Below are 27,587 nucleotides of genomic sequence, written 5' to 3' on the forward strand. Positions count from 1 at the left end.
ATGTTAGCTATTTTGTATCAGGGCATTGACTAACTAATAATGTAAAATATACAATTTATTTTGAAAATGTTAATAAGTTTTGCTAAAGCATTTGTATTATGTTGTCCTGCTTAGGTGTAACAAGTAGTGATGCTATCGGCACTCTTTCGTTCTTGGATTGTAACACCTTCCACTTGTGCTGTGTGAATGGACGCCAGTACATTGCAGATGTTCGCCAGCCCCAGGTTTGTGCGGAGGGTTGTGTAGCGCCAGCTTCACTATCTTCTGTCCAGTGGTGTGCGGCTGTGAAGCCTGGGTTGCCAGAGACCAGTTGCCATATTGCAAGCCTTTCCTCTGAAGGGCATGTGACCGTCACAGACTCGCGGGACCTCAGTGAACCACTGAAATGTGCTAAACTCAAGTTTTCTGATCCAGCCCCTACAAACCATTTTCTGTGCGTTAGATGGGCGCCTGTATTGGATAACTGTATCTCTGTCTCAGGTAACTACCCATAATCCCACACTCTTATTGCTGACCTTAACTTTACAAATTGTCTAGTTTAGGACAATTGCATAACAAGTTTGTGATTTTTCACACAGACTATGGGAAATTTTTCCATAGAAATAATAATTAATGCATGTGTGAACATTTTTGCTTTGATAATTATGCTTCATCAAGGATCAAAATATTTCATACATGGAATATACAACATATTGGATATACATGTATTTTATGTAATGCACTCTGTATCTTAATATTTTTGGGTCGCGAGGAGTATGGGGGACAGCTGTTTAGGATGGATCAGGGCGTGGGAGGTGTCAGGTGGAAGGGTAATCTCTACACTAGACGCAAATATTAACTAACTCCTTCACTGCCATGAATTTCAAAATAGTGGTGCGCAGCTACAATTAGTGGCCTTCTAATTACCAGAGAGCAATGGCAAAGCCATATATGTCTGCTAATTTTGAACAAAGGGGATCCCAGTGAAGCTTTTACATCCATTTATGTTTATAACTGCACAAGCGGCATGTAAATATTTTTTTTATACATTATTGCATTTGGCAGCAAAATGGTGGAATGAAATATACCAAAATGGGCCTAGATCAATAACTTGGGTTGTCTACTTTAAAAATAAAAATAAAAAAAAAATATATATATATATATACACTCCTCAGATCATCTATGCCAAGGTGCTTTCAGAGAAATATTCATATCCAAGAAGAGAGAAAGCACTCACTGGTCTTTTTTCAATAAGAAGTAACTTTTATTCAGCATTTAAAATCCATAACGTTTCGGACACCGGTCCGGTCCCTTTGTCAAATGGCAGTCAAAAAACCCTAACACCAAACCCACATCCCTTATATACCCCACTACTCATTAAAACTAATGATACTTAGCCATAAACCCTGCTGCCACTCGCATCCTCGCTACTGTCGTTCCACTGTGAAGTCATCAAGACGCAGCGCGCCCTGTTTTGTCCGGTTACACAGACGTTGGAGGAGTTGAGTCCAACAGCTGGCTGTCAAAACAAAGCAACTACTGATTATGTTATTGTATATTGTTAAGATCATACACATACTTATTACAAAATGTTAAGATGAATAATATCTGGTATACTAACATCATCCTTACAAGTCATGGGGCATAGTTAATGGCTAAGCTGTTTCAGTTAGAGGACGGTAAGGTAACACAGATGTGATTAAAATCAACACTAACACTGATCCCAAAGATTTACTATTTACAGGCTCTATATACTGCAATTCATATTGCAACACAATGGACACTATATCGCTTCAAGTGTCAAGTGTGCTTGGATTTGTACTAGGGGAAGATCTCCTACTATGTGTAAGGGCACATACCCTTTCTGACATAAGTAGGTATCCCCTAGTTTCATATCTGGATATAAATGGGTAGCGAATGATTTTATTCTTGCTCAGTCATTTATTAGAGAGACTAGTGATAAAAAGGGCTAAAATCCATCTGTGTATTCAGGCCTCTTGGTGTCATGGTATTACACATGAAGATCCACTTTGTTTCTCTTCTTAGTAGAGCCTTGGCTCTATCACCTCCCCTGAACATGGGTGGAATGTGATCAATAAGCATGGTCCGGATGCTGGATACACCATGTTTCTTCTGGCAGAAATGGCGTGCCACTGGCTGTCCAGAGTCGCTTTTTTCAATCGCCTTTCTGATTGCTGATCTATGATTGACCATGCGATCTCTGAATGATGTCACCGAATGATGGAGAACAGAAAGCCATTCTAAGCTTAAATAATGACAACATCATCATATGCCCTGCTGACAAAGGCGGTGGCATTGTTGTCATGGATTTGCAATATTGAGATGAAGCCCAGCACCAATTATCAGATACTTCAACATATATTAAACTAAGAGGTAATCCAACCCAGACATTCAATAAAAGTATCAATCAGTACTTGAGATCTGCATACGAAGCTGACATATTTGACTACTGATTTTCCAAAGATACCAGTGTTGTACCTACTACCAAAAGTACATAAAACATTGGTTAATCCCCCAGGGAGACCTATCTTCTCTGCTAGGGACTCCCTCTTCTCAAATATAGCTACATTCGTAGACTATTTTCTTCAACCAGTTGTAAAGAGTATGGTTTTGTATCTTAGGGATGCCCCAAGTTTTATTGCCACGTTGAAGTCAGCTGACTGGTTGAGTGAGGGTGATATATTGGTCACCATGGACGTGGACAGCCTGTACACCTCGATACCTCATGATGCAAGCTGTCCGGTCTATGATTGCCAACTCTGAACATTATGTAGGTCCACTCATCGAATTCTTAATAGAGTTAATGTAATTTTATTTGGAGAAGAATTACTTTAAATTTGAATCAGCTTTCTATTTGCAGATCTCAGGTACTGACATGGGCTCAAATATGGCGCCCACCTACGCGAACATATACATGGCATGGTACGAAAATACTATCATGTCTTTATCTGAATGTAAGGAGGTTATCTTTTACATTCGTTACATCGACAATGTGTTTTTAGTTTGGCGGGGTAATGTGGATGGTCTGGAAACATGGGTCTCAAACCTTAATGGTCTCCTATAAAATTCAAACTAGAATTCTCAAATGATAGCATTCACCTTTTAGACCTGAATACAAAGCCTACAGACAGGAATTCCTCGTTAGAGGCACAGAGTTGCCATCCTACACATCAGAAACGGGGGATAGTCACCTCTCAGCTCACCAGAGTCGTAAGAAATAATACAGAGGAGTCTGTGATGCGGGAACAACTGGACATCATGGATGACAAATTACAACTGAGAGACTATGATGATAAATTGGTGCAAAATACCAAAGAGCTGGTCTTGGGAAAGACCCAAGATTAACTGATCAAGAAAATGGTAACAACACCACAATCGGAAAGGATAAATGTTGTAACCACATTTGACACATCACATGGGGCACTGGATACCTCAATGAGGCAAAGCTGGGAATTAAAATGGATAAATTCTTACCATTCCAGCACTCAAACCCCCCGAGGATGGAATATAGACGTGCACGTAACCTTCATGACATACTGGTTAAATCTGATCCGGTGAAGTGCTACCAGAAAACAAAATGGCTGAAAACGGGCAAGAAAGGTTGCTTTCACAGTGGCGATTGCGTCACATGCAACAGTATGCTCAGCATCCCTATTCTAACAAGAGATTTAAAATCAATCATCGATTGTCTTGTACAAGTGATCATGTGATATATATTCTTATATGTCCATGTTCCTTGCTCTATGTGGGCAAGACGGTGACATCATTCAGAGATCGCATGGCCAATCATAGAGCAGCGATCAGAAAGGCTATTGAAAAAGGCGACTCTGAACAGCCAGTGGCACGCCATTTCTGCCAGAAGAAACATGGTGTATCCAGCATCAGGACCATGCTTATTGATCAAATTCCACCCATGCTCAGGGGAGGTGATAGATCCAAGGCTCTACTAAGAAGAGAAACAAAGTGGATCTTCATGCTTGATCCCATGACACCAAGAGGCCTGAATACACAGATGGATTTTAGCCCTTTTTATCACTAGCCTCTCTAAAAAATGACTGAGCAAGAATAAAATCATTTGCTACCCATATATATCCAGATATGAAACTAGGGAATACCTACTGATATGTCAGAAAGGATATGTGCCCTTACACAGAGTAGGAGATATTCCCCTAGTACAAATCCAAGCACAAGATCGGTTGCTATATACTATAGCGAAGTAACATCAACCATCATGACCCTCTCTATCAAAAAACTACCATACTCCTTTTGACACTTGAAGCAAGATAATGCCCAATGTTGTAATAAGAATTGCATTATATAGAGTCTGTAAATAGTAATTCTTTGTGATCAGTGTTAGTGTTGCTTTTAATCACCGTCCACTAACTGAAACAACTTAGACCTTAACTATGCCCCATGACTTGTAAGAATGATGTTAGTATACCAGATATTATTCATCTTAACACCTTGTAATAAGTATGTGTACGATCTTAACAATATACAATAACATGATCGGTAGTTGCTTTGTTTTGACAGCCAGCTGTTGGACTCAACTCCCCCCACGTCTGTGTAACCGGACGAATCAGGGCGCGATGCATCTTGATGACATCACGGCGGTGCAACCTTAGCAAGGGGCAGCAGGGTTTATGGCTAAGTATCATTAGTTTTAATGAGTAGTGGGGTATATAAGGGATGTGGGTTTGGTGTTAAGGTATACTGGGTGTTTTTTGACTGCCATTTAACAAAGGGACTAGACGGTGCCCGAAACGTTATGGATCTTAAATGCTGAATAAAAGTTACTACTTATTGAAAAAAGACTAGTGAGTGCTTTCTCTCTTCTTGGATGGATATATATATATATATATATATATATGTGTGTGTGTGTATAGTTTTGACATGTAAATAAAAAAACAAAAACAAGGCTCTATTTCTGTTTAAAGATAGCGATAGCAAAAATGCTAAAAATTCTTCTTTGAAATTCCCAGTAGCGAAGGGGTTAAATAACTTTTTTTTAACAAACAATTGAAAATGACTATCGTCCCTCTAAGCTTTAGTATTAGAGACACAACATCACTAAATGTCAGACATATTTAGGATAGCTAGTGGGGTTAAGCTAAATGAAACATATGGAACGTATAACTTTCGGGTAGATTACGAGTTTTTGTCGGTAAGGCTTGCATTGATAACGAGCCTTTTTTTTCTCCTGTTAAGTGTGGTCAGTCCACGGGTCATCATTACTTCTGGGATATTAACTCCTCCCCAACAGGAAGTGCAAGAGGATTCACCCAGCAGAGCTGCTACATAGCTCCTCCCCTCTACGTCACCCCCAGTCATTCTCTTGCACCCAACGAATAGATAGGATGTGTGAGAGGACTGTGGTGATTATACTTAGTTTCATACCTTCAATCAAAAGTTTGTTATTTTATAATAGCACCGGAGTGTGTTATTCCTTCTCTGGTAGAATTTGAAGAAGAATCTACCTGAGTTTTTTCTATGATTTTAGCCGGCGTAGTTAAGATCATATTGCTGTTTCTCGGCCATCTGAGGAGAGGTAAACTTCAGATCAGGGGACAGCGGGCAGATTAATCTGCAAAGAGGTATGTAGCAGCTTATTATTTTCTGACAATGGAATTGATGAGAAAATTCTGCCATACCGATATAATGTAAACTCAGCCTTAAATGCAGTAGCAGCAACTGGTATCAGGCTGTCATGTATGTATATTTTACACTTCAGTATTCTGGGGAATGGCACTTCACTGGAATTATACTGTATGCATAAGACTTTAGCCTAATTTGCAGGGACTAGCAACAGGCTTTTTAATAACACTTTATTTAATGTTAAACGTTTTTTGCTGGCATGTAAAATCGTTTAATTTTCTGAGGTACTGGGTGAAAAAATGTTTTGGGCACTATTTTTTTCCACTTGGCAGTCGTTTTATTTAATTTATGACAGTTTACTGATCTCTCTCACTGTTGTGTGTGAGGGGGAGGGGCCTTTTTTGGCGCTTTTGCTACGCATCAAAAAATTCAGTCAGAAGTTTATTGTCTTCCCTGCATGATCCGGTTTATCTCTACAGAACTCAGGGGTCTTCAAAACTTGTTTTGAGGGAGGTAATCACTCACAGCAGAGCTGTGAGATTGTAGTTGACTGTGATAAAAAACGTTTATTTCTGTATTTTTTTTCTGCTATCAGGGTTAGTTATCCTTTGCTAATGGGAGCAATCCTTTGCTAAAATTGTGTTTTTTACAAAGATTTAATGCTAAAACTTTTCAGTTTATTAATTTTCAACTGTCATAACTTTTTCTGTGCTTCTTATAGGCACAGTACGTTTTCATATTATAGTAAATTACTTGAAAAGTATTTCCAAGTTGCTAGTTTATTTGCTAGTGTGTTAAACATGTCTGATTCAGAGGAAGATATCTGTGCTATATGTGCTAAAGCCAAAGTGGAGCCCAATAGAAATTTATGTACTAACTGCATTGATGCTACTTTAAATAAAAGTCAATCTGTACAAATTGAACATATTTCACCAAACAACGAGGGGAGAGTTATGCCGACTAACTCGCCTCACGTGTCAGTACCTGCATCTCCCGCTCGGGAGGTGCGTGATATTGTAGCGCCGAGTACATCTGGGCGGCCATTACAAATCACATTACAGGATATGGCTACTGTTATGACTGAAGTTTTGGCTAAATTACCAGAACTAAGAGGTAAGCGTGATCACTCTGGGGTGAGAACAGAGTGCGCTGATAATATTAGGGCCATGTCAGACACTGCGTCACAATTTGCAGAACATGAGGACGGAGAGCTTCATTCTGTGGGTGACGGTTCTGATCCAAACAAACTGGATTCAGATATTTCAAATTTTAAATTTAAGCTGGAAAACCTCTGTGTATTACTAGGGGAGGTGTTAGCGGCTCTGAATGATTGTAACACAGTTGCAATACCAGAGAAAATGTGTAGGTTGGATAAATATTTTGCGGTACCGTCGAGTACTGACGTTTTCCCTATACCTAAGAGACTTACTGAAATTGTTACTAAGGAGTGGGATAGACCCTGTGTGCCGTTCTCACCCCCTCCGATATTTAGAAAGATGTTTCCAATAGACGCCACCACACGGGACTTATGGCAAACGGTCCCTAAGGTGGAGGGAGCAGTTTCTACTTTAGCTAAGCGTACCACTATCCCGGTGGAGGATAGCTGTGCCTTTTCAGATCCAATGGATAAAAAGTTAGAGGGTTACCTTAAGAAAATGTTTGTTCAACAAGGTTTTATATTGCAACCTCTTGCATGCATTGCGCCTGTCACGGCTGCAGCAGCATTTTGGTTTGAGTCTCTGGAAGAGACACTTGAATCAGCTCCATTAGATGAGATTACACACAAGCTTAAAGCCCTTAAGTTAGCTAACTCATTTATTTCGGATGCCGTAGTACATTTAACTAAACTTACGGCTAAGAATTCCGGATTCGCCATTCAGGCGCGCAGAGCACTGTGGCTAAAATCCTGGTCAGCTGACGTTACTTCTAAATCTAAATTGCTTAATATACCTTTCAAAGGGCAGACCTTATTCGGGCCCTGGTTGAAAGAAATTATCGCTGACATTACAGGAGGTAAAGGCCATGCCCTGCTTCAAGACAGAGCCAAACCTAAGGCTAGACAGTCTAATTTTCGTTCCTTTCGTAATTTCAAAGCAGGAGCAGCATCAACTTCCTCTGCACCAAAACAGGAAGGAGCTGTTGCTCGCTACAGACAAGGCTGGAGACCTAACCAGTCCTGGAACAAGGGCAAGCAGGCCAGGAAACCTGCTGCTGCCCCTAAGACAGCATGAATTGAGGGCCCCCGATCCGGGAATGGATCTAGTGGGGGGCAGACTTTCTCTCTTCGCCCAGGCTTGGGCAAGAGATGTCCAGGATCCCTGGGCGTTAGAGATCATATCTCAGGGATACCTTCTGGACTTCAAATCCTCTCCCCCAAGAGGGAGATTTCTTCTGTCAAGGTTGTCAACAAACCAAATAAAGAAAGAGGCGTTTCTACGCTGCGTACAAGATCTTTTATTAATGGGAGTGATCCATCCGGTTCCGCGGTCGGAACAAGGACAAGGGTTTTACTCAAATCTGTTTGTGGTTCCCAAAAAAGAGGGAACTTTCAGGCCAATCTTGGATTTAAAGATCCTAAACAAATTCCTAAGAGTTCCATCGTTCAAAATGGAAACTATTCGGACAATTTTACCCATGATCCAAAAGGGTCAGTACATGACCACAGTGGATTTAAAGGATGCTTACCTTCACATACCGATTCACAAAGATCATTACCGGTATCTAAGGTTTGCCTTTCTAGACAGGCATTACCAGTTTGTAGCTCTTCCATTCGGTGCTCTTCTGGCGGTACTAAGACCGCGAGGAATTTCGGTAGCTCCGTACCTAGACGACATTCTGATACAAGCTTCAAGCTTTCAAACTGCCAAGTCTCATACAGAGTTAGTACTGGCATTTCTAAGGTCGCATGGATGGAAGGTGAACGAAAAGAAGAGTTCTCTCTTTCCACTCACAAGAGTTCCCTTCTTGGGGACTCTTATAGATTCTGTAGAAATTAAGATTTACCTGACAGAAGACAGGTTAACAAAGCTTCAAAATGCATGCCGTGTCCTTCATTCCATTCAACACCCGTCAGTAGCTCAATGCATGGAAGTGATCGGCTTAATGGTAGCGGCAATGGACATAGTTCCCTTTGCACGCCTACATCTCAGACCGCTGCAATTGTGCATGCTAAGTCAGTGGAATGGGGATTACTCAGACTTGTCCCCTACTCTGAATCTGGATCAAGAGACCAGAAATTCTCTTCTATGGTGGCTTTCTCGGCCACATCTGTCCAGGGGGATGCCATTCAGCAGGCCGGACTGGACAATTGTAACAACAGACGCCAGCCTACTAGGTTGGGGCGCTGTCTGGAATTCTCTGAAGGCTCAGGGACAATGGAATCAGGAGGAGAGTCTCCTACCAATAAACATTCTGGAATTGAGAGCAGTTCTCAATGCCCTTCTGGCTTGGCCCCAGTTAACAACTCGGGGGTTCATCAGGTTTCAGTCGGACAACATCACGACTGTAGCTTACATCAACCATCAGGGAGGGACAAGAAGCTCCCTAGCAATGATGGAAGTATCAAAGATAATTCGCTGGGCAGAGTCTCACTCTTGCCACCTGTCAGCAATCCACATCCCGGGAGTGGAGAACTGGGAGGCGGATTTCTTAAGTCGTCAGACTTTTCATCCGGGGGAGTGGGAACTTCATCCGGAGGTCTTTGCCCAAATACTTCGACGTTGGGGCAAACCAGAGATAGATCTCATGGCGTCTCGACAGAACGCCAAGCTTCCTCGTTACGGGTCCAGATCCAGGGATCCGGGAGCGGTTCTGATGCTTTGACAGCACCTTGGACCTTCGGGATGGCTTATGTGTTTCCACCCTTCCCGATGCTTCCTCGATTGATTGCCAGAATCAAACAGGAGAGAGCATCAGTGATTCTAATAGCGCCTGCATGGCCACGCAGGACTTGGTATGCAGATCTAGTGGACATGTCATCCTGTCCACCTTGGTCTCTACCTCTGAAACAGGACCTTCTGATCCAGGGTCCCTTCAAACATCAAAATCTAATTTCTCTGAAGCTGACTGCTTGGAAATTGAACGCTTGATTTTATCAAAACGTGGTTTTTCTGAGTCAGTTATTGATACCTTAATACAGGCTAGGAAGCCTGTTACCAGAAAGATTTACCATAAGATATGGCGCAAATACTTATATTGGTGCGAATCCAAGAGTTACTCATGGAGTAAGGTTAGGATTCCGAGAATATTGTCTTTTCTACAAGAAGGTTTAGAAAAGGGTTTATCCGCTAGTTCCTTAAAGGGACAGATTTCAGCTCTGTCCATTCTTTTACACAAACGTCTGTCAGAAGTTCCGGACGTTCAAGCTTTTTGTCAGGCTTTAGCTAGGATCAAGCCTGTGTTTAAAACTGTTGCTCCACCATGGAGTTTGAACTTAGTTCTTAATGTTTTACAGGGTGTTCCGTTTGAACCCCTTCATTCCATTGATATCAAGCTGTTATCTTGGAAAGTTCTGTTTTTAATGGCGATTTCCTCGGCTCGAAGAGTCTCTGAGTTATCTGCCTTACATTGTGATTCTCCTTATCTGATTTTTCATTCAGACAAGGTAGTTCTGCGTACTAAACCTGGGTTCCTACCTAAGGTGGTCACTAACAGGAATATCAATCAAGAGATTGTGGTTCCATCTTTGTGTCCTAATCCTTCTTCGAAGAAGGAACGTCTGCTACACAATCTAGATGTAGTCCGTGCCCTGAAATTTTATCTACAGGCAACTAAGGATTTTCGACAAACGTCTTCCCTGTTTGTCGTTTATTCTGGTCAGAGGAGAGGTCAAAAAGCTTCGGCTACCTCTCTCTCTTTTTGGCTTCGTAGCATAATACGGTTAGCCTATGAGACTGCTGGACAGCAGCCTCCTGAAAGAATTACAGCACATTCTACTAGAGCTGTGGCTTCCACTTGGGCCTTTAAGAATGAGGCTTCTGTTGAACAGATTTGCAAGGCTGCAACTTGGTCTTCTCTTCATACTTTTTCCAAATTTTACAAATTTGACACTTTTGCTTCTTCGGAGGCTGTTTTTGGGAGAAAGGTTCTTCAGGCAGTGGTTCCTTCCGTATAAAGAGCCTGCCTGTCCCTCCCGTCATCCGTGTACTTTAGCTTTGGTATTGGTATCCCAGAAGTAATGATGACCCGTGGACTGACCACACTTAACAGGAGAAAACAAAATTTATGCTTACCTGATAAATTCCTTTCTCCTGTAGTGTGGTCAGTCCACGGCCCGCCCTGTTTTTTATGGCAGGTAAAAAAAAAATTGAATTATACTCTAGTCACCACTACACCCTTTGGCTTCTCCTTTCTCGTTGGTCCTTGGTCGAATGACTGGAGGTGACGTAGAGGGGAGGAGCTATGTAGCAGCTCTGCTGGGTGAATCCTCTTGCACTTCCTGTTGGGGAGGAGTTAATATCCCAGAAGTAATGATGACCCGTGGACTGACCACACTACAGGAGAAAGGAATTTATCAGGTAAGCATAAATTTTGTTTTTTTTAACGGTCCCTTAAGACAACGCTGGTATTACAGGTTTTTAAAAAAAAAGGTGAACGTAGAGCAAAATTTAGCTCCACATCTCACCTCAATACCAGCGTTGCTTACGGTAGCGGTAAGGTGGCTAAACGTGCTCATGCACGATTTCCCCATAGGAATCAATGGGGCAGAATCGGCTAAAAAAAAAACTAACACCTGCAAAAAAGCAGCGTTCAGCTCCTAACGCAGCCCCATTGATTCCTATGGGGAAAATACATTTATGTCTACACCTAACACCCTAACATGAACCCCGAGTCTAAACACCCCTAATCTTACACTTATGAACCCCTAATCTGCTGCCCCGACATCGCCGACACCTGCTTTATATTATTAACCCCTAATCTGCCGCTCCGGACACCGCTGCCACCTACATTATACTAATGAACCCCTAATCTGCCGCCCCCAATGTCACCTTCACCTACCTACACTTATTAACCCCTAATCTGCCGCTCCAGACACGGCCGCCACCTACATTATACTTATGAACCACTAATCTGATGCCCCCAACATCGCCGACACCTAAATTTTATTTATTAGCCCATAATCTGCCCCCCCAACGTCGCCGCAACTATATTAAATGTATTAACCCCTAATCTGCCGCCGCTAACGTCGCTGCCACTATAATAAAGTTATTAACCCCTAAACCTAAGTCTAACCCTAACACCCCCTAATTTAAATATAATTTAAAAAAAAAAATACAATTAAATAAATTATTCCTATTGAAAACTAAATACTTAGCTATAAAATAAACCATAAGATAGTTACATTGTAGCTATTTTAGGATTTATTTTTATTTTACAGGCAACTTTGTATATATTTTAACTAGGTACAATAGTTATTAAATAGCTATTAACTATTTAATAACTACCTAGCTAAAATAAAAACAAATTTACCTGTAAAATAAATCCTAACCTAAGTTACAATTACACCTAACACTGCACTATCATTAAATAAATTACCTAAACTACCTACAATTAATTACAATTAAATTAAATAAACTAAAGTACGAAAAACAACAAACACTAAATTACAGAAAATAAAAAAATAATTAAATTTTTTTTAAACGAATTACACCTACTCTAATCCCCCTAATAAAATAAAAAAGCCCCCCAAAACAATAAAAATCCCTACCCTATACTAAATTACAAATAGCCCTTAAAAGGGCCTTTTGCGGGGCATTGCCCCAAAGTATTTAGCTCTTTTACCTGTAAAAAAAAAAAAAAAATACAATACCCCCCCAACATTAAAAACCACCACCCACACACCCAACCCTACTCTACTCTAAAACCCACCCAATACCCCCTTAATAAAACCTAACACTACCCCCTTGAAGATCACCCTACCTTGAGCCGTCTTCACCCAGCCGGGCACAAGTGGACCTCCAGACCGGCAGAAGTCTTCATCCAATCCGGGCAGAAGAGGACCTCCAGACCGGCAGAAGTCTTCATCCAGGCGGCATCTTCTATCTTCATCCATCCGGAGCGGAGCGGGTCCATCTTCAATCCAGCCGACGCGAAGCATCCTCTTCAAACGAAGTCCAAGCGAAGAATGAAGGTTCCTTTAAATGACGTGATCCAAGATGGCGTCCCTTGAATTCCGATTGGCTGATAGGATTCTATCAGCCAATCGGAATTAAGGTAGGAAAAATCCTATTGGCTGATGCAATCAGCCAATAGGATTGAGGTCGCAATCAGCCAATAGAATGCGAGCTCAATCCTATTGGCTGATTGGATCAGCCAATAGGATTGAACTTCAATCCTATTGGCTGATCGCATCAGCCAATAGGATTTTTCCTACCTTAATTCCGATTGGCTGATAGAATCCTATCAGCCAATTGGAATTCAAGGGACGCCATCTTGGATGACGTCATTTAAAGGAACCTTCATTCTTCAGTTGGACTTAGTTTGAAGAGGATGCTCCACGTCGGCTGGATTGAAGATGGACCTGCTCCGCTCCGGATGGATGACGATAGAAGATGCCGCCTGGATGAAGACTTCTGCCGGTCTGAAGGTCCTCTTCTGCCCGGATCGTATGAAGACTTCTGCCGGTCTGGAGGTCCACTTGTGCCCGGCTGGGTGAAGACGGCTCAAGGTAGGGTGTTCTTCAAGGGGGTAGTGTTAGGTTTTATTAAGGGGGTATTGGGTGGGTTTTAGAGTAGGGTTGGGTGTGTGGGTGGTGGGTTTTAATGTTGGGGGGTATTGTATTTTTTTTTACAGGTAAAAGAGCTGATTACTTTGGGGCAATGCCCTGCAAAATGCCCTTTTAAGGGCTATTTGTAATTTAGTATAGAGTAGGGTTTTTTATTATTTTGGGGGGCTTTTTTATTTTATTAGGGGGATTAGAGTAGGTGTAATTAGTTTAAAAAAATTGTAATTTTTTTATTTTCTGTAATTTAGTGTTTGTTGTTTTTCGTACTTTAATTTATTTAAATTAATTGTATGTAGTTTAGGTAATTTATTTAATGATCGTGTAGTGTTAGGTGTAATTGGAACTTAGGTTAGGATTTATTTTACAGGTAAATTTGTTTTCTCTTGTTAAGTGTATCCAGTCCACAGGTCATCCATTACTTATGGGATATATTCCCTTCCCAACAGGAAGTTGCAAGAGGATCACCCAAGCAGAGCTGCTATATAGCTCCTCCCCTCACATGTCATATCCAGTCATTCTCTTGCAACCCTCAACATAGAAGGAGGTCGTGAGAGGAGTGTGGTGTTTTATACTTAATTATTTCTTCAATCAAAAGTTTGTTATTTTTAAATGGCACCAGAGTGTGGTGTTTTTTTCTCAGGCAGTATTTAGAAGAAGAAATCTGCCTGCGTTTTCTATGATCTTAGCAGTAACTAAGATCCACTGGCTGTTCTCGCACATTCTGAGGAGTGAGGTAACTTCAGAAAGGGAATAGCGTGCGGGGTCTCCTGCAAATGAGGTATGTGCAGTAAAATATTTTTCTAAGGAATGGAATTGACTAAGAAAATACTGCTGATACCGAAGTAATGTAAGTACAGCCTTAAATGCAGTAGTAGCGACTGGTATCAGGCTGATTAAATGTATGTGCAGTAATGTAATTTTCTAAGGAATGGAATCTGACTAAGAAAATGCTGCTAATACTGAAAGTAATGTGATGAGCCTTAACTGCAGTAGAAGCGACTGGTAGCAGGCTTATAAATAATAATACATACTCTTTAATAAGGGATCTTGAAAACGTTTACTGGCATGTTTAATCGTTTTTGTGAGGTACATATAGGGGCATGATTTTTTCCACATGGCTGACTTATATTTCTGCATAGAAACAGTTAACTGAGGTTTCCCACTGCTGTAATAATGAGTGGGAGGGGCCTATTTTAGCGCTTTTTTTGCGCAGTAAAAATTCAGTCACAGTCTTCCTGCTTCTTCCTGCATGACCCAGGACGTCTCTAGAGAGCTCAGAGGTTTTCAAAAGTCATTTTGAGGGAGGTAATCAGTCACAGCAGACCTGTGACAGTGTGTTTGACTGTGTTAAAAACGTTTATTTGCATATTGATTATCTGTTTTTGGGTATTAAGGGGTTAATCATCCATTTGCTAGTGGGTGCAATGCTCTGCAAAACTAATATATTAACTGTGAAAATTTGGTTGCTATAACAGATTTGATTCATTGTTATTTCAACTGTGACAGTTTTTTTTTGTGTTTCTTAAAGGCGCAGTAGCGTTTTTTATATTGCTTGTAAATTTATTTTAAAGCATTTTCCAAGCTTGCTAGTCTCATTGCTAGTCTGTTTAAACATGTCTGACACAGATGAATCTGTTTGTTCACTATGTTTAAAGGCCAATGTGGAGCCCCATAGAAATATGTGTACTAAATGTATTGATGTCACTTTAAATAATAAAAGTCAGTTTTTATCTGTAAAGGAATTATCACCAGACAACGAGGGGGAAGTTATGCCGACTAACTCTCCTCACTAACTCTCCTCACGTGTCATTACCTTCGCCTCCCGCTCAGGAGGCGCGTGAGATTGTGGTGCCAAGTACATCAGTGACGCCCATACAAATCACGTTAGAAGACATGGCTACTATTATGAATAATACCCTGACAGAAGTGTTATCTAAATTGCCAGAATTAAGAGGCAAGCGCGATAGCTCTGGGATAAGGACAGAGCGCGCTGGTGATATGAGAGCCATGTCTGATACTGCGTCACAGTTTGCAGAACATGAGGACGGAGAGATTCATTCTGTGGGTGACGGATCTGATCCGGGGAAGCCGGATTCAGAGATCTCTAATTTTAAATTTAAGCTTGAGAACCTCCGTGTATTGCTTGGAGAGGTTTTAGCGGCTCTGAATGACTGTAACACAGTCGCAATTCCAGAGAAAATGTGTAGGCTGGATAGATACTATGCGGTGCCGGTGTGTACTGACGTTTTTCCTATACCTAAAAGGCTTACAGAAATTATTAGCAAGGAGTGGGATAGACCCGGTGTGCCCTTTTCCCCACCTCCTATATTTAGGAAAATGTTTCCAATAGACGCCACTACACGGGACTTATGGCAGACGGTCCCTAAGGTGGAGGGAGCAGTTTCTACTTTAGCTAAGCGCACCACTATCCCGGTGGAGGATAGTTGTGCTTTTTCGGATCCAATGGATAAAAAATTAGAAGGTTACCTTAAGAAAATGTTTGTTCAACAAGGTTTTATCTTACAGCCCCTTGCGTGCATTGCGCCTGTCACTGCTGCTGCGGCATTCTGGTTTGAGTCTCTAGAAGAGGCCATTCGCACAGCTCCATTGGATGAAATTATGGACAAGCTTAAAGCACTTAAGCTAGCTAATGCATTTGTTTCTGATGCCATTGTACATTTAACTAAACTAACGGCTAAGAACTCCGGATTCGCCATCCAGGCGTGCAGAGCGCTATGGCTTAAATCCTGGTCAGCTGACGTGACTTCTAAATCTAAATTGCTTAATATTCCTTTCAAAGGGCAGACCTTATTCGGGCCCGGATTGAAAGAAATTATCGCTGACATTACTGGAGGTAAGGGTCATACTCTTCCTCAGGACAGGGCCAAATCAAAGGCCAAACAGTCTAATTTTCGTGCCTTTCGAAACTTCAAGGCAGGAGCAGCATCAACTTCCTCTGCTCCAAAACAGGAAGGAACTGTTGCTCGTTACAGACAGGCCTGGAAAACTAACCAGTCCTGGAACAAGAGCAAGCAGGCCAGAAAACCTACTACTGCCCCTAAGACAGCATGAAGAGAGGGCCCCCTATCCGGAAACGGATCTAGTGGGGGGCAGACTTTCTCTCTTCGCCCAGGCGTGGGCAAGAGATGTCCAGGATCCCTGGGCGTTGGAGATGATATCTTCTGGACTTCAAAGCTTCTCCTCCACAAGGGAGATTTCATCTTTCAAGGTTATCAGCAAACCAAATAAAGAAAAAGGCATTTCTACGCTGTGTACAAGACCTCATAGTAATGGGGGTGATCCACCCAGTTCCGCGGATGGAACAAGGGCAAGGATTTTACTCAAATCTGTTTGTGGTTCCCAAGAAAGAGGGAACCTTCAGACCAATCTTGGACCTAAAAATCTTAAACAAATTCCTAAGAGTTCCATCATTCAAAATGGAAACTATTCGAACCATCCTACCCATGATCCAAGAGGGTCAGTATATGACCACAGTGGACTTAAAGGATGCCTACCTTCACATACCGATTCACAAAGATCATTATCGGTACCTAAGGTTTGCCTTTCTAGACAGGCATTACCAGTTTGTAGCTCTTCCCTTCGGGTTAGCTACGGCCCCGATAATTTTTACAAAGGTTCTGGGCTCACTTCTGGCGGTGTTAAGACCGCAAGGCATAGCGGTGGCTCCGTACCTAGACGACATTCTGATACAAGCGTCAAGTTTTCAAATTGCCAAGTCTCATACAGAGATAGTTCTGGCATTTCTGAGGTCGCATGGGTGGAAGGTGAACGTGGAAAAGAGTTCTCTATTACCACTCACAAGGGTTCCCTTCCTAGGGACTCTTATAGATTCTGTAGAGATGAAAATTTACCTGACGGAGTCCAGGTTATCAAAGCTTCTAAATGCTTGCCGTGTCCTTCATTCCATTCCACACCCGTCAGTAGCTCAGTGCATGGTAGTAATCGGCTTAATGGTAGCGGCAATGGACATAGTACCATTTGCGCCACTGCATCTAAGACCGCTGCAATTATGCATGCTAAGTTAGTGGAATGGGGATTACTCAGATTTGTCCCCTCTACTAAATCTGGATCAAGAGACCAGAGATTCTCTTCTCTGGTGGCTTTCTTGGGTCCATCTGTCCAAGGGGATGACCTTTCGCAGGCCAGATTGGACGATTGTAACAACAGATGCCAGCCTTCTAGGTTGGGGCGCAGTCTGGAACTCCCTGAAGGCTCAGGGATCGTGTACTCAGGAGGAGAAACTCCTCCCAATAAATATTCTGGAGTTAAGAGCAATATTCAATTCTCTTCTAGCTTGGCCTCAGTTAGCAACACTGAGGTTCATCAGATTTCAGTCGGACAACATCACGACTGTGGCTTACATCAACCATCAAGGGGGAACCAGGAGTTCCCTAGCGATGTTAGAAGTCTCAAAGATAATTCGCTGGGCAGAGTCTCACTCTTGCCACCTGTCAGCGATCTACATCCCAGGCGTGGAGAACTGGGAGGCGGATTTTCTAAGTCGCCAGACTTTTCATCCGGGGGAGTGGGAACTTCATCCGGAGGTCTTCGCTCAACTGATTCATCGTTGGGGCAAACCAGAACTGGATCTCATGGCGTCTCGCCAGAACGCCAAGCTTCCTTGTTACGGATCCAGGTCCAGGGACCCGGGAGCGGCTCTGATAGATGCTCTAGCAGCCCCTTGGGTTTTCAACATGGCTTATGTGTTTCCACCATTTCCGCTGCTACCTCGACTGATTGCCAAGATCAAACAAGAGAGAGCATCAGTGATTCTGATAGCACCTGCGTGGCCACGCAGGGCCTGGTATGCAGACCTAGTGGACATGTCGTCCTGTCCACCATGGTCTCTGCCTCTGAGACAGGACCTTCTAATTCAGGGTCTTTTCAATCATCCAAATCTAATTTCTCTGAGGCTGACTGCATGGAGATTGAACGCTTGATCCTATCAAAGCGTGGCTTCTCTGAGTCGGTTATTGATACCTTAATACAGGCTCGGAAACCTGTTACCAGAAAAATTTACCATAAAATATGGTGTAAATATTTATATTGGTGCGAATCCAAGAGTTACTCATGGAGTAAGGTTAGGATTACTAGGATATTGTCTTTTCTACAAGAGGGTTTAGAAAAGGGCTTTTCTCCAACATTGGTGTGTCCGGTCCACGGCGTCATCCTTACTTGTGGGATATTCTCTTCCCCAACAGGAAATGGCAAAGAGTCCCAGCAAAGCTGGTCACATGATCCCTCCTAGGCTCCGCCCACCCCAGTCATTCTCTTTGCCGTTGCACAGGCAACATCTCCACGGAGATGGTTAAGAGTTTTTTGGTGTTTAAATGTAGTTTTTATTCTTCTATCAAGTGTTTGTTATTTTAAAATAGTGCTGGTATGTACTATTTACTCTGAAACAGAAAAGGATGAAGATTTCTGTTTGTAAGAGGAAGATGATTTTAGCAGACAGTAACTAAAATCGATTGCTGTTTCCACACAGGACTGTTGAGATGAAGTAACTTCAGTTGGGGGAAACAGTTAGCAGACCTTTCTGCTTAAGGTATGACTAGCCATATTTCTAACAAGACCATGTAATGCTGGAAGGCTGTCATTTGCCCTCATGGGGACCGGTAAGCCATTTTCTTAGTCAAATATAAAAGAATAAAGGGCTTAAAAAAGGGCTTAAAAACTGGTAGACATTTTTATGGGCTAAAACGATTGCTTTATTGGTGCATATTATGCAGATTCTAGCTAATAATTGGCATTATAATCTTGGGGAACGTTTAAAAAAACGGCAGGCACTGTGTTGGACACCTTTTTTAGTCTGGGGGCCTTTCTAGTTATAGACTCAGCCTCATTTTCGCGCCATTACTGCGCAGTTGTTTTTGGAGAGCAAGGCATGCAGATGCATGTGTGAGGATCTAAGAATCACTAAAAAAGCTTCTAGAAGGCGTCATTTGGTATCGTATTCCCCTCTGGGCTTGGTTGGGTTTCAGCAAAGCATATAGCTGGGACTGTATAGGGGTTAAATTTGAAAACGGCTCCGGTTCCGTTAATTTAAGGGTTAAAGCTCTGAAATTTGGTGTGCAATACTTTTAATGCTTTAAGACACTGTGGTGAAATTTTGGTGAATTTTGAACAATTCCTTCATACTTTTTCACATATTCAGTAATAAAGTGTTTTCAGTTTGAAATTTAAAGTGACAGTAACAGTTTTATTTTAAAACGTTTTTTGTGCTTTGTTGACAAGTTTAAGCCTGTTTAACATGTCTGTACCATCAGATAAGCTATGTTCTATATGTATGAAAGCCAATGTGTCTCCCCATTTAAATTTATGTGATAATTGTGCCATAGTGTCCAAACAAAGTAAGGATAGTAATGCCACAGATAATGATATTGCCCAAGATGATTCCTCAAATGAGGGGAGTAAACATGATACTACATCATCCCCTACTGTGTCTACACCAGTTATGCCCACACAGGAGGCCCCTAGTACATCTAGTGCGCCAATACTTATTACCATGCAACAATTAACGGCTGTAATGGATAACTCCATAGCAAATCTTTTATCCAAAATGCCTACTTATCAGAGAAAGCGCGATTGCTCTGTTTTAAACACTGAAGAGCAAGAGGACGCTGATGATAACTGTTCTGACATACCCTCACACCAATCTCAAGGGGCCATGAGGGAGGTTTTGTCTGATGGAGAAATCTCAGATTCAGGAAAAATTTCTCATCAAGCTGAACCTGATGTTGTGACATTTAAATTTAAATTAGAACATCTCCGCGCACTGCTTAAGGAGGTGTTATCTACTCTGGATGATTGTGACAATTTGGTCATTCCAGAGAAATTATGTAAGATGGACAAGTTCCTAGAGGTTCCGGTGCCCCCCGACGCTTTTCCTATACCCAAGCGGGTGGCGGACATAGTAAATAAAGAGTGGGAAAGGCCCGGCATACCTTTTGTTCCCCCCCCTATATTTAAGAAATTATTTCCTATAGTCGACCCCAGAAAGGACTTATGGCAGACAGTCCCCAAGGTCGAGGGGGCGGTTTCTACTCTAAACAAACGCACTACTATTCCTATCGAAGATAGTTGTGCTTTCAAAGATCCTATGGATAAGAAATTAGAGGGTTTGCTTAAAAAGATTTTTGTACAGCAAGGTTACCTTCTACAACCAATTTCATGCATTGTTCCTGTCACTACGGCAGCGTGTTTCTGGTTCGAGGAACTAGAAAAGTCGCTCAGTAAAGAATCTTCGTATGAGGAGGTTATGGACAGAGTTCAAGCACTTAAATTGGCTAACTCTTTTGTTTTAGATGCCGCTTTGCAATTAGCTAGATTAGCGGCGAAAAATTCAGGGTTTGCTATCGTGGCGCGCAGAGCGCTTTGGCTAAAGTCTTGGTCAGCGGATGTGTCTTCCAAGACAAAATTGCTTAACATTCCTTTCAAAGGTAAAACATTATTTGGACCTGATTTGAAAGAGATTATTTCAGACATCACTGGGGGAAAGGGCCACGCCCTCCCACAGGATAGGTCTTTTAAGGCTAAAAATAAGCCTAATTTTCGTCCCTTTCGCAGAAACGGACCAGCCTCTAATTCTGTATCCTCTAAGCAAGAGGGTAATACTTCACAACCCAAACCAGCCTGGAAACCAATGCAAGGCTGGAACAAGGGTAAGCAGGCCAAGAAGCCTACCACTGCTACCAAAACAGCATGAAGGGATAGCCCCCGATCCGGGACCGGATCTAGTGGGGGGCAGACTTTCTCTCTTTGCTCAGGCTTGGGCAAGAGATGTTCAGGATCCTTGGGCGCTAGAAATAGTTTCTCAAGGTTATCTCCTGGAATTCAAGGAACTACCCCCAAGGGGAAGGTTCCACAGGTCTCAATTATCTTCAAACCAAATAAAGAGACAGGCATTCTTACATTGTGTAGAAGACCTGTTAAAGATGGGAGTGATACATCCAGTTCCAATAAGAGAACAAGGAATGGGATTTTATTCCAATCTGTTCATAGTTCCCAAAAAAGAGGGAACATTCAGACCAATTTTGGATCTAAAGATCCTAAACAAATTTCTCAGGGTACCATCGTTCAAAATGGAAACTATTCGAACGATCCTACCTACTATCCAGGAAAATCAATTTATGACTACCGTGGATTTAAAGGATGCGTACCTACATATTCCTATCCACAAGGAACATCATCAGTTCCTAAGGTTCGCTTTTCTGGACAAGCATTACCAGTTTGTGGCACTTCCATTCGGATTAGCCACTGCTCCAAGGATTTTCACAAAGGTACTAGGGTCCCTTCTAGCGGTTCTAAGACCAAGGGGCATTGCAGTAGTACCTTACTTGGACGACATCCTGATTCAAGCGTCGTCCCTGTCAAAAGCAAAGGCTCATACGGACATCGTCCTAGCCTTTCTCAGATCTCACGGATGGAAGGTGAACAAAGAAAAAAGTTCTCTGTCCCCGTCAACAAGAGTTCCCTTCTTGGGAACAATAATAGATTCCTTAGAAATGAGGATTTTTCTGACAGAGGTCAGAAAATCAAAACTTCTAAGCTCTTGTCAAGTACTTCATTCTGTTCCACGTCCTTCCATAGCGCAGTGCATGGAAGTAATAGGATTGATGGTTGCAACAATGGACATAGTTCCTTTTGCACAAATTCATCTAAGACCATTACAACTGTGCATGCTCAGACAGTGGAATGGGGATTATACAGACTTGTCTCCGACGATTCAAGTAGATCAAAAGACCAGAGATTCACTCCGTTGGTGGCTGACCCTGGACAATCTGTCACAGGGAATGAGCTTCCGCAGACCAGAGTGGGTCATTGTCATGACCGACGCCAGCCTAGTGGGCTGGGGTGCGGTCTGGGAATCCCTGAAAGCTCAGGGTCTATGGTCTCGGGAAGAGTCTCTTCTCCAGATAAACATTCTGGAACTGAGAGCGATATTCAATGCTCTCAGAGCTTGGCCTCAACTAGCAAAGGCCAAATTCATAAGGTTTCAGTCAGACAACATGAAGACCGTTGCATATATCAATCATCAGGGGGGAACAAGGAGTTCCCTGGCGATGAAAGAAGTCACCAAGATAATTCAATGGGCGGAGGATCACTCCTGCCACTTGTCTGCGATCCACATCCCAGGAGTGGAAAATTGGGAAGCGGATTTTCTGAGTCGTCAGACATTCCATCCGGGGGAGTGGGAACTCCATCCGGAAATCTTTGCCCAAATAACTCAATTATGGGGCATTCCAGACATGGATCTGATGGCGTCTCGTCAGAACTTCAAGGTTCCTTGCTACGGGTCCAGATCCAGGGATCCCAAGGCGACTCTAGTAGATGCACTAGTAGCACCTTGGACCTTCAACCTAGCTTATGTATTCCCACTGTTTCCTCTCATCCCCAGGCTGGTAGCCAGGATCAATCAGGAGAGGGCCTCGGTGATCTTGATAGCTCCTGCGTGGCCACGCAGGACTTGGTATGCAGACCTGGTGAATATGTCATCGGCTCCACCATGGAAGCTACCTTTGAGACAGGACCTTCTTGTTCAGGGTCCATTCGAACATCCGAATCTGGTTTCCCTCCAACTGACGGCTTGGAGATTGAACGCTTGATTTTATCAAAGCGTGGGTTTTCAGATTCTGTAATAGATACTCTGATTCAGGCTAGAAAGCCTGTAACTAGAAAAATTTACCATAAAATATGGAAAAAATATATCTGTTGGTGTGAATCTAAAGGATTCCCATGGAACAAGATAAGAATTCCTAAGATTCTATCCTTTCTACAAGAAGGTTTGGAGAAAGGATTATCTGCTTTATCTGTTTTACTTCACAAAAGACTGGCAGCCGTGCCAGATGTTCAAGCATTTGTTCAGGCTCTGGTTAGGATCAAGCCTGTTTACAGACCTTTGACTCCTCCCTGGAGTCTAAATCTAGTTCTTTCAGTTCTTCAAGGGGTTCCGTTTGAACCCTTACATTCCGTAGATATTAAGTTACTATCTTGGAAAGTTTTGTTTTTGGTTGCAATTTCTTCTGCTAGAAGAGTTTCAGAGTTATCTGCTCTGCAGTGTTCTCCGCCCTATCTGATGTTCCATGCAGATAAGGTGGTTTTGCGTACTAAGCCTGGTTTTCTTCCGAAAGTTGTTTCCAACAAAAATATTAACCAGGAGATAGTTGTACCTTCTTTGTGTCCGAATCCAGTTTCAAAGAAGGAACGTTTGTTACACAATTTGGACGTAGTCCGTGCTCTAAAATTCTATTTAGAGGCTACTAAAGATTTCAGACAAACATCTTCCTTGTTTGTTGTTTATTCTGGTAAAAGGAGAGGTCAAAAAGCGACTTCTACCTCTCTTTCCTTTTGGCTTAAAAGCATTATCCGATTGGCTTATGAGACTGCCGGACGGCAGCCTCCTGAAAGAATCACAGCTCACTCCACTAGGGCTGTGGCTTCCACATGGGCCTTCAAGAACGAGGCTTCTGTTGACCAGATATGTAAGGCAGCGACTTGGTCTTCACTGCACACTTTTGCCAAATTTTACAAATTTGATACTTTTGCTTCTTCGGAGGCTATTTTTGGGAGAAAGGTTTTGCAAGCCGTGGTGCCTTCCATTTAGGTGACCTGATTTGCTCCCTCCCTTCATCCGTGTCCTAAAGCTTTGGTATTGGTTCCCACAAGTAAGGATGACGCCGTGGACCGGACACACCAATGTTGGAGAAAACAGAATTTATGCTTACCTGATAAATTACTTTCTCCAACGGTGTGTCCGGTCCACGGCCCGCCCTGGTTATTTAATCAGGTCTGATGAATTATTTTCTCTAACTACAGTCACCACGGTATCATATGGTTTCTCCTATATATATTTCCTCCTGTCCGTCGGTCGAATGACTGGGGTGGGCGGAGCCTAGGAGGGATCATGTGACCAGCTTTGCTGGGACTCTTTGCCATTTCCTGTTGGGGAAGAGAATATCCCACAAGTAAGGATGACGCCGTGGACTGGACACACCGTTGCAGAAAGTAATTTATCAGGTAAGCATAAATTCTGTTATCTGCTAGTTCGTTAAAGGGACAGATTTCTGCTCTGTCTATTCTTTTACACAAACGTCTGGCAGAAGTTCCAGATGTTCAGGCTTTTTGTCAGGCTTTGGCTAGGATTAAGCCTGTGTTTAAGACTGTTGCTCCGCCGTGGAGTTAAAACTTAGTTCTTAAAGTTCTTCAAGGTGTTCCATTTGAACCCCTTCATTCCATTGATATTAAGCTGTTTTCTTGGAAAGTTCTGTTTTTGATGGCTATTTCCTCGGCTCGAAGAGTCTCTGAGTTATCTGCCTTACATTGTGATTCTCCTTATCTGATTTTCCATTCAGACAAGGTAGTTCTGCATACTAAACCTGGGTTCTTACCTAAGGTAGTTTCTAACAGGAATATCAATCAAGAGATTGTTGTTACATCATTATGTCCTAACCCTTCTTCAAAGAAGGAACGACTTTTGCATAATCTGGACGTAGTCCGTGCCCTGAAGTTCTATTTGCAAACTAAAGATTTTCGTCAAACTTCTTCCCTGTTTGTCGTTTATTCTGGTCAGAGGAGAGGTCAAAAAGCTTCGGCTACCTCTCTCTCTTTTTGGCTTCGTAGCATAATACGTTTAGCCTATGAGACTGCTGGACAGCAGCCTCCTGAAAGAATTACAGCTCATTCCACTAGAGCTGTGGCTTCCACCTGGGCCTTTAAGAATGAGGCCTCTGTTGAACAGATTTGCAAGGCTGCGACTTGGTCTTCACTTCATACCTTTTCAAAATTTTACAAATTTGACACTTTTGCTTCTTCGGAGGCTGTTTTTGGGAGAAAGGTTCTACAGGCAGTGGTTCCTTCCGTTTAAAGTTCCTGCCTTGTCCCTCCCATCATCCGTGTACTTTAGCTTTGGTATTGGTATCCCATAAGTAATGGATGACCCGTGGACTGAATACACTTAACAAGAGAAAACATAATTTATGCTTACCTGATAAATTTATTTCTCTTGTAGTGTATTCAGTCCACGGCCCGCCCTGTCCTTTTTTGAAGCAGATCTAAATTGTAATTAAAACTCCAGTCACCACTGCACCCTATGGTTTCTCCTTTCTTGTCTTGTTTCGGTCGAATGACTGGATATGACATTTGAGGGGAGGAGCTATATAGCAGCTCTGCTTGGGTGATCCTCTTGCAACTTCCTGTTGGGAAGGGAATATATCCCATAAGTAATGGATGACCCGTGGACTGAATACACTACAAGAGAAATAAATTTATCAGGTAAGCATAAATTATGTTTTTATTTTAGCTAGGTAGTTATTAAATAGTTATTAACTATCTAGTTAAAATAAATACTAACTTGCCTGTAAAATAAAAATAAACCCTAAGCTAGCTACAATGTAACTATTAGTTATTGTGTAGCTATCTTAGGGTTTATTTTATAGGTTTTTAGTTTTCAATAGGAATAATGTATTTAATTGTAGTTATTTTATTTAAATTATATTGGTGTTAGGGTTAGACTTAGTTTTAGGGGTTAATACCTTTAATATAGTAGCGGCGACGTTGGGGATGGCAGATTAGGGGTTAATAAATGTAGGTAGTTGTCGGCGATGTTAGGGACGGCAGATTAGGGGTTAATAAAATGTAACTAGTGTTTGCGAGACGGGAGTGCGGCGGTTTAGGGGTTAATATATTTATTAAAGTGGCGGCGTTGTCCGGTCGGCAGATTAGAGGTTAAACTTTTTATTAAAGTGGTTCCGAGGTGGGGGTGGGGGCTCGGTTTAGGGGTTAATAGGTAGTTTATGGGTGTTAGTGTACTTTTTAGCACTTTAGTTAAGAGGTTTATGTTACGGCATTAGCCCATAAAACTCTTAACTACTGACTTTTAAATGCGGTAGGAGTCTTGACAGGAGAGGGTGTACTGCTCACTTCTTCCAAGACTCGTTATACCGGCGTTATGCAAGTCCCATAGAAAAGATAGGATACGAAATTGACGTAAGGCGATTTGTGGTAAGCTCAAGTCGCGGAAAAATAGTGAGCGGTGCACCTGTACCTGCCTGACTCGTAATACCAGCGGGCGTTAAAAAGCAGCGTTGGGACCTCTCAACGCTGCTTTTTAAGGCTAACGCAAGACTCGTAATCTAGGCGTTTATTTTTTCATTTCTTAGACATTCAAAATCCAGGCTTCATAAGTCCTAGGGCAATGGAGCTTTCTAAAAATTTACATTTGGCTTCTAACTTTTTAATTATTCTACATAAATCTTTCTATAGCTCCCAAATTGTGTTGCTGTTCTGGTTTATTGTTATCTCATTCTTCGCTATATCATTTTTGGTTTGTGGCGTCTTAATTTAATATCTTTCATTTAATATTCTTGGCTGCCAAATCTTTGGGTTGTTGTATTTTTCCTGCTTTTCTTTTAAGTCTAAGCTCTTAGTGAAATTATACTAGTAAGAGATTATTAATATAACTTCTGTTATGCACCATTCAGTGTTTATTTCCTGTCCATTGCACTCATTTTATGTTCTTAATTCAACGTAGGACTGGATGGCACTGTCCAGATCTATGATACTCAAAGCTGGGATGCAACTCTGCAAGCACAAGATGCGGTGTTCATTCACAAAGGTCATTCTGTCCTGGGTACTTGTAATGGTGCTGGAAGCCTTCCAAGAATTACAGCTCATGCCTGGCATCCATGGAAAGAAAGAATTGTGTTATCTGCGGCCACTGATGGATCCTTTCATGTCTGGGACTGGACAGACTCTCAAACAAAGAGACAGCACAATTCATAGTCTTGTTGCTTTTTGTTTGTTCATCTAATGTTTTTTATGTCATTTTGGAATATTATTTGCAAAAAAATATAGTTTTTATATTGCACAAACAGACAATTATTGGTTATTTTGGATCAGTTCCTTATCACCAGAGGTTACAAATTATGGATGGGGTATTTGATATTTAAGTAGAAAATCTTAAATCTGTTAAGATATTGAATATCTAGTATACATTATTTTAATCGTATTGTAACAGTTTTAATCGTAAAAGTGTCAGATATAACTATTTGTCTTTTTTGTTCACACCATCTTCTGCTGGAAATTATTCCCATGATCATGTTTTAGTACTTTAAAGCAATATTTTTTAAAACGCCTTTTTTTATTTGTTGAGCTAATGGCTTGAACTGTTGTCCAATCAGCGCTCTAGCTACAAAAAAAGTGCTGTACGGCTAGAGCGATGATTGGAGAACAGTTCAAACCGTTAGCTCAA

At 41.9% G+C, this 27,587-nt stretch overlaps 1 protein-coding gene across 2 annotated transcripts in view; it reads left to right on the plus strand.

The window, feature by feature from the left end:
• Positions 1–27,214, plus strand: part of WDR73 (WD repeat domain 73) — a 114,123-nt gene extending 86,909 nt beyond the window's left edge. For both annotated transcript variants that reach the window (XM_053708743.1, XM_053708744.1), the window contains exons 7-8: positions 115–480; positions 26,868–27,214. In XM_053708743.1, coding sequence (XP_053564718.1) covers positions 115–480; positions 26,868–27,118 — 617 coding nt within the window. In that variant the 3' untranslated portion in view covers positions 27,119–27,214. The remainder of the gene's footprint in view (positions 1–114; positions 481–26,867) is intronic.
• The last annotated feature ends 373 nt before the right edge of the window (positions 27,215–27,587 follow it).

The sequence above is a fragment of the Bombina bombina genome, chromosome 3 (genome assembly GCF_027579735.1).
Source record: "Bombina bombina isolate aBomBom1 chromosome 3, aBomBom1.pri, whole genome shotgun sequence".
Lineage (NCBI taxonomy): Eukaryota > Metazoa > Chordata > Amphibia > Anura > Bombinatoridae > Bombina > Bombina bombina.